This window comes from Polypterus senegalus, chromosome 18, assembly GCF_016835505.1.
Source record: "Polypterus senegalus isolate Bchr_013 chromosome 18, ASM1683550v1, whole genome shotgun sequence".
NCBI lineage: Eukaryota > Metazoa > Chordata > Cladistia > Polypteriformes > Polypteridae > Polypterus > Polypterus senegalus.
In genome coordinates this window covers 36,560,810-36,575,508 of record NC_053171.1, presented here as the reverse complement: position 1 = coordinate 36,575,508, position 14,699 = coordinate 36,560,810, and the positions used below count along the sequence as shown (strand labels likewise).

Sequence of the window (14,699 nt, the reverse complement as noted above, 5' to 3'; positions counted from 1 at the left end):
GGTATAATAACTAAGGACCAAACTGTCTTCCTCTCATGCCACTCATGCTCTATTATATACCAACTCTCTAAATACAATTGCTTTCTCTAACAGAGGAGTGTCTCGACACCCTTAAAGCTGCTACGCTGTGAGATTGCGGGCGCCCAGTGGCCGCCCTCGGGGTTTGGTGAGCAAAGCGAGCCGGGGGCTGAGCCCCCTTGTACTTAAAGAAACAAAAAATTGAACTTTTAGAATTCCAGCCATCGGCAAGTTCACTGCCAACACTCAGTGATGTCTTTGCTTCCTTCAGGTTCCTCTCACTTCCATCCATATATGTTGGGACTGTTCTCCTGTCATCATCTTTGCCTTTGTTCATAGCTCTCTTACTAAGATTTTTTTTTTCTTTTAATATGCCTCTACTACTGAATATTTTCCTACTCTATGATCTGTCTGCTCTCTCACTTTCATGTTTCCAAGTAGGGTCTTTCATTGCAGCTAAGCTTGCAGTGCTTTCTTGATTAAAGGAACCCAGTACTCTTTCTTGTGATAACTGAAAGTTTACTTTTCTATAATTCATTGGATTCAATGTATTGCACTATATCAACATTGTTAAATGGACAGCTACTACTTGTTTAGTGGAGGAATGGAGGGCTGCAGGTTTTCAGTTATGTTTGATACAGGTTTAATTTCATATATTCCTGTGAAAATTGGGTTTGCTGAGTATTATATGTGTTCTACTTGTCTTGAAAGAAGAAAGACAAAAAAAAAAAAATCACAGGTGAATGATAGATTTGATGTGTGTGACCTGACTTTTGTATACTGCAGTATAGGATGTTACTGAGCACAGTGGGCAGAAGTAGGCATGGCTGACTTTAAAAAAGCTTTTTACAATAGTCATTTTTAGATATGTTGAAAAATACCATCTGTTCTTTTTGTATTTAATGAGAGAAATCTAGTTTTTGCTTGCTTTGATGAATTGAAAACATTTCTTGCCTAAATCAGCAATAAGCTGGCTTAAAGAATTATCTGGAATTGTATAAAGGAGAGTAACATTTTTTTTATTTACTAGAAAAGTATTTAAAAGCCTACTGTTACTAATATGTTACTAAAGCTTTAGATTTAAGTGCAGCAAGTAAAATAGAAAAATCTGTCCAAAAATGTTTGTAAAAGGGGGTGTTTAGAAACTTTTCCATTTTACTAATGCAGATATAAACTTATTTATTCAAAAATAAGAACAGGCATAGGCAGAACAGTTCCTGGAAATAAAATACAATCAGGAATCTGTAAAATATTGCAGTACTCCGCAGTAGATGTGTACAGTAGTGACTTGATATCAAAACTGGCTGAGGAAAAACAAACAACGGTTTTTATACATAAGAGTGTCAATTTTTAGCCTTAAATGCATTTGAATTATATTTGAATGTTAACATTTGATCTAACAGTATTTAATGCATGTCTCTTAAAGATATCTGAGACCAAACACACAAAGACATAATAAAACTTACAATGAGCATACCCTTATATGATACATTAGGATTTGGATACTCGCTTTGACTTGTTAATTTTATCCTTTTAAAAGTATTCAAATAGACAATACTGAAGTCACAGTCAATGTTTATATTTAGTAATTTTCCTTTCTGGCTCTTTTCTGTTTATATTGCATGCCTGTATAGTTTGTTGTGACATTTTAAATAGGAAAAGCCATTCTTCTTGCACTTCCATATCCCCATAGAAAGACTCCGTTTTCTGTTTCCTGTTTGCTACATCCTTAGGCAATTTGCTGCCTTATTCTTGTACAGCTAGGTTAAGAAGGGAAGTGATGATTAGTGAGCAGCAGTATGGTTTCATACAGGCAAAGAGCACTAGAGAGGCGATGTTTGCTGATTGTTGATAGAGAAGTATAGAGAAGGACAAATGTAGCTGCATTGTGTCTTTGTGGACCTAGAGAAAGCATATGACAGGGTGCTTACCTGGCACCCTGGTATTGTACGAGAAAGTCGGGAGTGGCAGAGAAGAGTTTAAGAGTTGTACAGGATATGTTTCTGGCAAGTGTGACAGTGGTGAGGAGTGACGGATGTGTTTAAGGTGGAGGTGGAATTACATCAGGGATCAACTTTGAGCCCTTTCTTATTTCCAATAGTGATGGACAGGTTGACATATGAGATTAGAAAGGAGTCCCAATCGACTGTGATGGTTGTGGATAACATTGTGATCTTTAAACAGATTAGGAAGCAGGTTGAGGAAACTGGAGAGGTGGAGATATACTCTAGAAAGGAGAGGAATGAGGTCAGTAGGACTAACACATAATGTGTGAATGAGAGGGAGGTCAGAGGAATGGTGAGGATGCATGGAGTAGAGTTGGTGAAGGTGGATGACTTTAATTACTTGGGGTCAACAGTATGGAGTAATGAGGATTGTGGAAGAGAGGTGAAGAAGAGAGTGCAGGCAGAATGAAGTGGGTGGAAAAGAGAGTCAGGAATGATTTGCGACAGATGGGTATCAGCAAGAATGAAAGGAAGGGTCTACAACACAGTAGTGAGACCAGCTATGTTATATGGGTTTGAGACGGTGGCACTGACAAAAAGACCGGAGACAGAGGTAGATTTGGCAGAGTTAAAGATGTTAAGATTTGCTTTGGGCGTGATGAGGATGTACAGGATTAGGAAGGAGTACATTTGGGGGTTAGCTCAGGTTGGATGATTTGGAGACAAAGCTAGAGAGGCGAGATTGAATTGATTTGGACATGTGCAGAGGAGAGATCCTGGGTATATTGGGAGAAGGATGCTGGGTATGGAGCTATTAAGCAAGAGGAAAAGTGAAGGCCTAAGAGGATGTTTATGGATGTGGGATGAGGTAGTGAGTGTGACAGAACAAAATACAGAGGATAGGAATATATGGCAACAAATGATCTGGTGTGGCGACCCCTTCTGGGAGCAGTCAAAAGAAATCCTCATGTACAATAAGTAAATGTAATTAATAATGTATATGATTTTAGGCAGTCGGCTGAGCTCAGCAAGCTTCGTGCAGATTGTGGGCGACTGATGACTGAGTTGTCAGAGAAAAACAAGCAACTGCAACAAGAGGACATTCAGAGAAAGAGCATGGAAGTGACCTTCAAGCAGTTAGAGGTAATAGTTGTCTGTGTTATATGTATATATGTTAGGTAGAATGCCCAGAGGGGACTGGGCTGTCTCATGGTCTAGAATCCCTACAGATTTTATTTTTTTCTCCAGCCATCTGGAGTTTTTTTGTTCTGTCCCCCCTGGCCATTGGACCTTACTCTTATTCAATGTTAATTAATGCTGATTTATTTTCTTATTGTGTCTTTTATTTTTCTATTCTTTATTATGTAAAGCACTTTGAGCTACTGTTTGTATGAAAATGTGCTATATAAATGCTGTTGTTGTTGTGTTCAGAGTATGCTATACTAAATTGTTTTTGGCAAGACAGGATGTTACACTCTAGTAATAATTATGCTAGATAAGCCAGAGATTGCCTGAATGAAAAAAAAAATGCTTCTAAGGATATTTAGGATCGACCAAAATTAAAGTTTTGCTTTTAACTGAAATAATACATTAATATCACTGAACTTGCAAAATCAGTAAATAGTCATTTTGTGAGTGTGGTGCATCGGCTGGTGTCACTGCCATACATTGTTTCTGTGCCACTTGTTTATGACTTGATCCCCAGCAATTTCAAATTTGATAATGCAAGTAAGATTCATGAATATGCTGTAAAAGTCAATTTTTTCACACATTTAATGACATTTTTCTGAAAAAGCCACTCTTTACTCTCTGTCTCATGGTTTAAAGTTTTTTTTTTTTTTGGTATCGCTGTAGTGAATTTCGGAATTTGCTTACCTGTTATCTCTTTCCCCTTGTACTCAATATGTACATTAGGGCTTTATGCATTTGTGTCTTGCAGAGTAAATTTCAGGAGTCTGAAAGAAGATGTGAGGAATTTCAGGGCTACTTTCTCAAAATGAATGCTGAGCATGAAAAACTGCAGGCCTCTAAACAAGGTGCTTAATGTGGATAGGAAATTCAACTGCTCCTTTGTTTTGTATCTGAAATTGGTGTCCTCTTGTTTATATGTGTTTTAGGAAGAGACCTTAATTATTAGTTAAAGCTGTGACTTGTCTCTAGCCATATAAAACAGTGTTTAGAAAGAAAAAAAATTGCTTGTTTCTTTATGCACACAGTCCTAGACAGTGTTTTGAATGTGGAATCACTTTCAGTAAGTTTTCCCTTGTTAACAAGCTGTCTTGTAAGCAAATATTGCCTTTTGTGACTGGCAGCTTATTTTGTAATCCTGAAGTATATTTCACAAAGCTTACTCATTTGCTTCTGTTCCACTTACGGATGGATTAAATGCTTGATGATAAAACTGCACAACCTGATTTCTTCCAATAAATTGGGTTGAGTAGAACAAATCTAAATCTGCATCTTGTGAAAGATAGCCTGGACACACACACTGAGGCTCACGATGTCCAAAATACGCACCATTTATTTGCAACACCACATACAATATCGTGCACAATCCACAAACCCAGTCCTTTTCACTACTCTTCAGCTGCCTCCACTCCTCTCTCATAAGCTCCATCTTCCTCCTCCCGAGTCCAGCTCTCCGAATGGAGTGAGGCGGCCCCTTTTATCTTGCACCGGATGTGCTCCAGGTGCTCTGTAATGGTCTTCCGGCATTACTTCCTGGTGTGGCCAAAGTGCTGTCCTCTATGGCTTAGGAACCATCCAGGTGCCCCCCTGGTGGTGGCCACAGACCCTAACCAGGGTTGAGTTTCCCAGCTCCGTATCTGTGGCCCCTGATGGAATCCAGGGGGGCTGCCCTCTTGCGCCCAGGGGAGATATTGCCCCTTTCCCGTTCCTTCCCTGCTCCAGGCCTCCCAGGGGGGCAAGGTCCCTGGCCGTCTGCCAGTCTGTTTTCTGCTTTTTTTTTTATCAGTCTGTGATTCATAACCAGTATTAATGAATGTAAAATGTTTGGTGTGCTCGTCGCCTTTTTATTTTCTTGTTTTTTGTTTTTGTTGTTTTTTTTTACTGCAGTTGCTCTGAACAACTCAGTGTTACATGTGTTGTTTTTCCTTTCCTTTCCCCTTACTTTCATTGCAGAATATATTCATTATCCATTGTTTCATGCATGTCAAATTGCTTTTGCATGAGTTCCCTTAAAAATAAGCATAGTCATTTTTTTCTGAAGCTGCTGATATACACTGATGTACAGAAACAAAACAAACACTGATGTTTCATGTTGTATTGATCTCCTTCTCTTCTACTTCATTGGTATAGCACTGTAGACTGCTGAACATTAGACTATCTAGACAAGTGGCAATTATTTTTTTCCCCATGCATGGATTCATAAGGCAGCTATCTAAATGTCTTTGTAAGTTCTTATTGGTGATGAGTCAAATGACATCTTCGGCAGTAAGATGGTCACTTCTCATTTTGAATTGAATTGGAGTTGGTGTAAAGTCAAATCCAGTGTCCAGTATTGTTGGATCATAGGTAAAACAATAGGAGTCAATAAAAGAAAAGTCTTGTAGTTAACACTTAAACTTAAATAGACAGAGTTGCTAATTGCTGACTTTGCCATTTTAAAATTACTTTTGTATTTTACAGAGCTTCAAAATCAGCTCTTAACAGTAGAATCTGAGATTGGCAACAAGAACAAAGAGGTCCAGACACTACGCAGCAACCTCACTGAAATGCTCTTGACCAAGGAACAGCTGGAGAATAGCATTCTTCAACATCTGGAGGCCTCCCAGCACAATCGAGCAGATGATACCCTGCAATCACAAGTACAGGTACTTTGATTTTCTGAGCAGTAGAAGTAATTTCTTGGCAATATATGTTATTTATTAGCAAAACTTGCTTAGAGTCTAGCAGTAGCCTACATCTATTTAACATCAATCAGACAATCAGTGTCAAGTTTATTCAGCTCATTTAAGTGCTATTACAGTATGGCAACCTTTTCAAAGAAGTATCAACATTTTGACTTTTCTATTATGTTATTTTCCAAGAGTATGTTGACAGAAATCGGAATGATAAGGCAAATGTGCAGTAACCCATTGTTAAAAAGACCAGGGCTGGTTTAGAAGAGAAAGTGGATTATGGGAGGTATTTTCTGCACAAATGAAAATTATAAAATGAAAATGCAATCTCTCTTTTGCAATTTTATTTTCAAAGTCTGCATGAAAAAATGGCACAAAAATTTAAATGAAAATGAAATAACTGAATTTGCAATTTCATTTTCAAAGTCTGTGTGCAAGAATGCCGCAAAAATTTATATTAAAATTAAACAACCCCATTTGCAATTTCATTTTCAACCTGTACCACAGTGGAGCTAAAAAAAATGAAAAGTAAAACAAAATAAGCACTGGCATCACTGCTGCTCATTGATTTTTCATTTTCCACTTTGCATTTTCAAGTTCTCAACATGCAAAAAGCGAGGTTCAAAGGGTGGGGCTTTGTACCTCGATTTTCCACAGTTCTTTTATGTTGTAATAAAGGCTATTTTCTGTCCTGTTAGGTATTGTAATTAAATTGCACATTAATTTCTTCTGAACTAAATTATGTGTGGTCTTCAGATTCTGTCAGACATTTTGGCTGTGAACCTCACAGTATGGGGTGAAAAAAATCACATGAATTAAATGCAGTCTATGTGAAAAGTATTCTGTCCTACAGCAACGAAAGTTTAAAGAATTGTGGAAAATCACCAAGCCCCACCCATTGAACCTTGGTGTTTGCATGTTGAGAACTTGAAAATGAAAATATAAAGTGGAAAATGAAAGTTTAATGAGCAGCAGGTGGCACCAGTGTTCATTTGTGTTGTACTTTTCATTTTTGCAGCTTCATTGTGGTTCAGGCTTAAAATGAAATTGCAAATGGGGTTGTTTCATTTTAATTTTAATTTTTGACAGCATTCTTGCGCGCAGAATGCAAAACAGAAATTGCATTTTCATTTTAACCCTTTCAGCCCTGACATCCTATAACTAGTACATGTATATGTAGCCATTTTTGGAAAGCACAGGTATGTTTGCAGCCATTGGAACCAGGCATGCTACTATTAGTGCAGACTGGAGAGACTGGCATACAGTCTGCGAAACACAGAAGTGAAACAATTAGTATTGAAGAATTTGGCAGCAATTGTATAATAGTGATCATTTTTTTCATTTTTGAGCTTCCTAGATACCCCAAAAGTAGAATATCTCACAAAATAATTTTTCCCATAAAAACACAAAATCCAGGGTGGAAAGGGTTAATTTTTGCAGCATAAGACGTGCTATGATGCGGAGAGCTGATAACCAATGACTACTCTAACGGAAATATAATGCACAGAATGTATCAAGGAGGAATAAGGAACACCGGCAATTGGAGCATTAAAAATAGAAGAGAACCTTGCTGGTCTTGTGTTTTATGTACTTAAAGAACAGGAAAATAAAAGAAGAAAGGGCAGAGTATGTGACTGAACTGACTGCAGCTATTAATCCTTTGTACAGCTCCAGATTTGTCAGGCAGCACAAGGGCTATGGACCTCACAAATAGCACAAAAGGTTGTCTAAAGTTTTTTTCTGATGTCTTAAGTTTTACATACCATAATAGAATGGGAAAAAAGAAATAAAGGGATGAGATTGCTACTGATCTTTCCACAGCTATTAACCCTTTGTACATTGCCAGATCCTTCGGGCAGCACCGTTTTGACTGGCGGGGGACAAAAGGATTGAGCACAACTGTGCTAGATGATCAGCGGTCAGTTAGTAAATTTGACATGGACTATGGTTTTCAATCTCATAATTTGACTTGGTACAGCACGAGTCTGAGGCCAACTAATTTGATGTGCCCCATGAGAAAATGTTGTGTAGTGTGATATCAGTTTAACTTGGAAAGGTGCATCATAGTGTAGTTGGAGAGAATATGACAACAGTCACCCTTCTCCAAGAAGGATGGTAAAAATAAATTTGAGGAAAGCTGGTTTAGAAGATAGAAGAGAACTGAATTTTATAATTTATTTATAATCAAAACCAGTTTATTAGGTGGGAGTGGGTAACAGTTCAAAGTGGATCAACTTTATATATCAGTATTAAGAAAATGCAATAAGCACCAGCATTCAAACGACTTACGGCCAGTTTATACTTGTGTTCAGACAGTTTGAGATGTGGTTGCACATAGAGAATGCACACTCTGGTTTGTTTGTGGTACAAGCATTTAGTGTGTGATACTGTGCAACAATCATGGTTGCAGATTTCCCTGGTTTTATTCCCAAGCTTTTTCTCTTTGCCTTTACATATCAATCTTACAGATACTTCAGTTTCTGACTACACAAACCTTCATCCTTGCTCAGGGTATATGTGATTTCTCAACATGAATTTGTGCATATTAGGCTATCTCTGTGTGTTTTTAATGTCATATTGTACTGTATAGGTGTGGGTCGTAATGAGCCCATGACTATTTTGTCTGGCACATTTGTGTCGATTTGCACAGGACTGCATGGTCATAAAGTTCTGCCGACACAAGGGTTGGTGAGACATGGCTGCTGGTGAAGTTTATGTCATGTGGACGCTTGAGACAAGGCAGACAAACTAATTATAATTGGGCCTTTAGTGTTAGAGCTGTGAGTTACTTTATTTGCTTCTCTTAATCTATACAGGATCTCTTAAAAGAAAACCAATCTTTAAAGGCACAAGTGGAAAAACTACAAGCTCAAATTACCTCTCAGGTATGGAATGTCAGGTGCAGTTGTACATTTTGTATTTCATGTTTTACTGCAAATTATTGCTTTTTATTCCATAATACATCTGTGATGGCTAAAATATGAAGTGAGAGTGAATAAGGGAGCACCACCACATTTTTTCAGGGAAAGTTGCGAGTGGATTAGTCAAAATTGTTTTCTTATTAGTCTTAGTACATGTGTTATTGCTATTTTTATCACAACCTTTAGAGTTTAATACAGTACAATAGAATTTGTTTTACAGGTTTATGTGACTGGCATCTAATTTTCCATTCAAAGACTTCATAGCATGTATTCATGCCCATAGTGCACAATAGATTGGGCCTTTATCACCTTTTAAACGCTTGTCTCTCTGCTGAGCACAAATTCTATGTTATGATTTTAAAGACAGTAATTGACCAAACTGGCATGTCTTTTGATTGTGGGGGGAAAAAAAACTACATAATAAACAAGACCTCTGGAACCTCAGCTGTGTATTGCTTAATTTGTTCCGGGGGACAACTTTTGCTTGTAATTAATTAAACTGCATTCATTTTTTAAACACCTTCCTCTGTTCAGAGAAATTTGTCTTGTTAATACAATACACACTTTATTGAGTATCATTATCAAATGTTCAAAAAAAAAAAGTTAGAGACCTCAGTACTTAGTAGTGGGCTGTTTATCTCTGTAAGTTTTGCCTTATTTCATGTTGCATGTATTGCCATTTAATCTCGTTTAGTTCAAAACATCATTTTTTTTAAGTGCCAGATGAAGAATAATGAGATTGTCCATCTCTGAGACAGTAATTTTTTTTCTCTTATTTTGTGCACAAGAGAATATAATCTTGGTTGAGAACCTGTGTATACCCTACATTGAAACTGTTAGCATACCTCATACTATATATAGTAGTGACGAGTATGCTATATGGATGAAAATTTCTGTTTTACTGTTTGGAGCCTAGGCCATCTTGAGTTACTGTAACAGATGTTTTTTTTTTTGGTTGGTAAGTACTTTTTTCTTTTTCTTTTTTTTTTTTTGTAGGCTTCCACTGCATCAATTGTTGATGAGCTCCAGAAAATGTGAGTTTTTTTTTGTGAATTTTCATTTCTTTGTATAATACCTTAATGAACAATGCCTGTTCTTTTGTCTCACTGCCAAGAAAGTCAGTTTGTCTAGATCTGTTTTTCTGAACATCTCTGTTTGCAGTGAGCCACTGTTGGCTCCTAAAGTCGAGTTAAAGTTTACAGCAGAATTTTTGGAAGGCAGAATAGCATCAGTAATACAAACCGGATTCCAAAAAAGTTGGGACACTAAACAAATTGTGAATAAAAATTGAATGCAATGATGTGGAGATGGCAAATGTCAATATTTTATTTGTAATAGAACGTAGATGACAGATCAAACGTTTAATCCGAGTAAATGTATCATTTTAAAGGAAAAATATGTTGATTCAAAATTTCACGGTGTCAACAAATCCCAAAAAAGTTGGGACAAGTAGCAATAAGAGGCTGGAAAAAGTAAATTTGAGCATAACGAAGAGCTGGAAGACCAATTAACACTAATTAGGTCAATTGGCAACATGATTGGGTATAAAAAGAGCTTCTCAGAGTGGCAGTGTCTCTCAGAAGCCAAGATGGGTAGAGGATCACCAATTCCCACAATGTTGCGCAGAAAGATAGTGGAGCAATATCAGAAAGGTGTTACCCAGCGAAAAATTGCAAAGACTTTGCATCTATCATCATCAACTGTGCATAACATCATCCGAAGATTCAGAGAATCTGGAACAATCTCTGTGCGTAAGGGTCAAGGCCGTAAAACCATACTGGATGCCCGTGATCTCCGGGCCCTTAAACGACACTGCACCACAAACAGGAATGCTACTGTAAAGGAAATCACAGAATGGGCTCAGGAATACTTCCAGAAACCATTGTCAGTGAACACAATCCACCGTGCCATCCGCGTTGCCAGCTGAAACTCTACAGTGCAAAGAAGAAGCCATTTCTAAGCAAGATCCACAAGCTCAGGCGTTGTCACTGGGCCAGGGATCATTTAAAATGGAGTGTGGCAAAATGGAAGACTGTTCTGTAGTCAGACGAGTCACGATTCGAAGTTCTTTTTGGAAATCTGGGACGCCATGTCATCCGGACCAAAGAGGACAAGGACAACCCAAGTTGTTATCAACGCTCAGTTTAGAAGCCTGCATCTCTGATGGTATGGGGTTGCATGAGTGCGTGTGGCATGGGCAGCTTGCATGTCTGGAAAGGCACCATCAATGCAGAAAAATATATTCAGGTTCTAGAACAACATATGCTCCCATCCAGACGTCATCTCTTTCAGGGAAGACCCTGCATTTTTCAACAAGATAATGCCAGACCACATTCTGCATCAATCACAACATCATGGCTGCGTAGGAGAAGGATCCGGGTACTGAAATGGCCAGTCTGCAGTCCAGATCTTTCACCTATAGAGAACATTTGGCGCATCATAAAGAGGAAGGTGCGACAAAGAAGGCCCAAGACGATTGAACAGTTCTTCTCGGTCCCCAGACGTCTGCTGAGTGTTGTAAGAAGAAGGGGAGATGCCACACAGTGGTGAAAATGGCCTTGTCCCAACTTTTTTGGGATTTGTTGAAATTCTGAATCAACATATTTTTCCCTTAAAATGATACATTTTCTCAGTTTAAACTTATGTTCCGTGATTTATGTTCTATTCTGAATAAAATATTAAAAGTTGGCACCTCCACATCTTTGCATTCAGTTTTTATTCACGATTTGTATAGTGTCCCAACTTTTTTGGAATCCGGTTTGTACTGTATGTTCATTTGTCTGTTTTTTTTTTGTTTTTTATAACTATTTCCCTTTTAACATGAAACTATGCTAGGTATATTTATGCTATACTAAACAGTGTGAAAGCTCCAAGCTTAGCTCAGAATAATTGTTCGTTCCACTATTCTTTGATTTTCTTTTTATTTCCTTATTTTATTCATAAGAAAATATAATCTTTAAGAGCATGTGTATGCTAAGGATTGAAACTTGAAAAGTTAAGTTTTCTTGAAAGTGTAGGTCACTGTGGGAAAATTAAAGGGAAAGTTATTTTTTGACACAGAGCTCATTATATCATATTCTTTATCAGTTTGCATATGCTCTGAAAGCTGCTTTAATATTTATGATGTCTAACTGTTCTGCCCCCAGTCCATGCTCGCTATCTATTTAATCAAAAGTAGAACAAAGTATAAAATGTAACTAAGGATCTGTGGTTTAATTGGCTATATCACGAAATTGGTATGTACAGTGCATCCAGAAAGTATTCACAGCGCATCACTTTTTCCACATTTTCTTATGTTACAGCCTTATTCCAAAATGGATTAAATTAATTTTTTTCCTCCGAATTCTACACACAACACCCCATAATGACAACGTGAAAAAAGTTTTTACTTGAGGTTTTTGCTAATTTATTAAAAATAAAAATGCACTGTAATTTGCCTATTAAGAGGAGCATCTCCATTTAGTGTTGAAAATTGACGTTTCTGTACTGTACTTTTGATCTGAGATTCTATGGCACTAGGTTGTATTTGCTGAAACATGTTGAAAATGGAATAGTTAAATATACAGATAAAGTATGTACTGGACAGTGCAATTTAGATACTTGATATTATTGGCATTTTTTAATACAAATATCCAATAATTGTATCATTCCTATAACTTTGTGCTGCACTATCTCCCCCAGAGTGGCAGAAAAAGAATGCCAGCGGAAAGCCTTGGAAGATGCTCTTAATGCAGAACAAAGCAGCAATGCAACCCATGGTTCTGAAATCCAGGTAAACAAGACATACATAGTCTTGCTAACTCGTACGTTATCGGAGTACTATAGTTTTACATATTTTTTAATTATTTTATATAACATCTTTCATAGTTAATAGCGCATCAACAGAATGCTTTTCAATGAACTATTTCATGCATATACGTTTTATACATGCTTTTACAGAGGTACTATTGTCTAAAATTTTCAGCACACCAAACTTACTAGGTACAACTGAAGGCAATATTTCTTTACATCCATACCTCCTCCCCAATCAAGGGATTACAGATAGTTTTTTTGTGGGTATGTCTATAGTTGTAATGCACAGAAATTATACATTTATGAATTCAGATCAAAAGAAGTATAAAAATAACTCGTTACATATAACTTAAGATAAATGGGGGAAGAAAAAGGAATAAACAACATGAAGTCAATGTGAAGGCTGAGCCTGCTTTATGGCTATTTTGTTCTGCTATTTTCAGCCTGTTCCTTAATATATTCTTTAAGAAATGACTAAGGTTACTAGACCTTGTTGATTAATATCAATGAATATTAGTAGAATTATTTTAAATGAGTTAAAAATATGATATGATTTTGAGAGCCTTCTAAATGTTATGGGCACATTTTTAGTAGCTTTTGGTGATGCATAGTTCTACCTAATACAGATACAACTTTTGGTATATCCTGCTGTCTTAATTCTTAATGATTAAGGTGTTTGTTTAAAATAGTGATCTATGTTTTAAAAGCTTAAGTTTATCATGTTTGTATACATGGTAAAACAAAAATAAAAGGTTTGAATTACTTTAGTCCAAAATTTTATTACCCAGGCCCCATACCACTTGTTGCAAAGAATTAGTGTGAGTTTCTTCTTAATTTCACATAAGCATACAGCCAGAGTCCACAAATTTAATTAAAACACATGTACAGTCAAACAAGTGAAGGGCTCATACTTTGCTGGTGGTTATGTTGACTACTAGCTAGGAGCTGGCAAGAAGTGATGGTTATATGTTCATGCAGATAATTAAGAGGGATGCTAATTCACATTCTAACCTTTAGAATGATGAGCTAGTTTGAAAATGAGAGTGTTGAAATAGAAGTCCATCTTTAAATATATATATGTATTTGGTAATACTGTTTCATGGATATGTTTCACCAAAATGCTTTCATTATATTTATAGGAATTAAGTTAAATACTGCTAAAAAAAGTATGCACACTGAGGGTGATTTAGTATAGTGAGGAGGCCAGTGGCATTGGCTGTTTAAAAAAGGTACTGTTTTGATTTGATAAAATATGTCGTGCAGTATAATTAGTTCAAGTCAGATTTATTTTCATGTATACAGAGTAGAGTACAATTTTTATTAATATGCATGAATAATATGCCTCTGCTCTCCAGTAGCTCAAATCTTGTGACATATTTTAGGTAAAACATGACAACTCTGAATATTGTAGGCTTGAAATAGCCAGTGCCCTGGTGGAGTTTTTATTAAATAGGGCCTTTAATAACAACATTTATTTATATCGCACATTGTCATACATGACAGTAGGTCAAAGTACTTTACAGTAATAATGGTTGCACAGAGTTAGAAAGCAAAGTAAAACTAAAGAATAGTTATTTATACCAGGTTGTAGGTCAGCTTCATAATGAAAACTATGGACAAATGACCAGGTAAGATGAAAGAATAACTCAAGTTTGGGGCATACTGAATAAAATAAATCGCAACATTTCTAGGAATAAAAGACCATGCAGTCACCTCTGACCATTTACATTGTCAATGTGTAACCATGAACAGGATATTACTATGATGCTTATTTTTTTTTCCCCTCTGCCTGTATCACGTGTGTCTTCATCAAACTTTCCTCAAGTACTGCAGGAAAATAGATGTACTTAAGTCTATAAAACACAAAACAAAACTGCATTTTTTTGAAAAGAGACAATTTCCATGCAGAGTATGAGGGAATTTTTAATGGGTATTAATATTTGTGCCCTTATTTTATTAAGTAATCCTTTCTTTAAGTATGTCTGCAGGGATGAGAGGTAATGCAAACCATGTAATATATCAATTTCATTTTATGAACTAGCTTTTTCTGCTTTCGGGTGGTTTTTGATATTCACAGGTTTTGCTTTTTTACTCAAGCTCTTGAAACCTAATCTTTCCAAAGAAATAAGCATCACCGTATATGCAAAACAATAGTTATCAAC

The 14,699-nt window shown here is 36.6% G+C and overlaps 1 protein-coding gene across 5 annotated transcripts in view; it reads left to right on the top strand.

The window, feature by feature from the left end:
• The window catches only part of ktn1 (kinectin 1), a 143,866-nt gene that overhangs the window by 46,839 nt on the left and 82,328 nt on the right, over positions 1 to 14,699 (top strand). For all 5 annotated transcript variants that reach the window (XM_039742025.1, XM_039742026.1, XM_039742027.1 and 2 more), the window contains 6 exons: positions 2,975 to 3,107; positions 3,904 to 4,000; positions 5,613 to 5,797; positions 8,641 to 8,709; positions 9,742 to 9,779; positions 12,427 to 12,517. In XM_039742025.1, the coding sequence (XP_039597959.1) occupies positions 2,975 to 3,107; positions 3,904 to 4,000; positions 5,613 to 5,797; positions 8,641 to 8,709; positions 9,742 to 9,779; positions 12,427 to 12,517 (613 nt within the window). The remainder of the gene's footprint in view (positions 1 to 2,974; positions 3,108 to 3,903; positions 4,001 to 5,612; positions 5,798 to 8,640; positions 8,710 to 9,741; positions 9,780 to 12,426; positions 12,518 to 14,699) is intronic.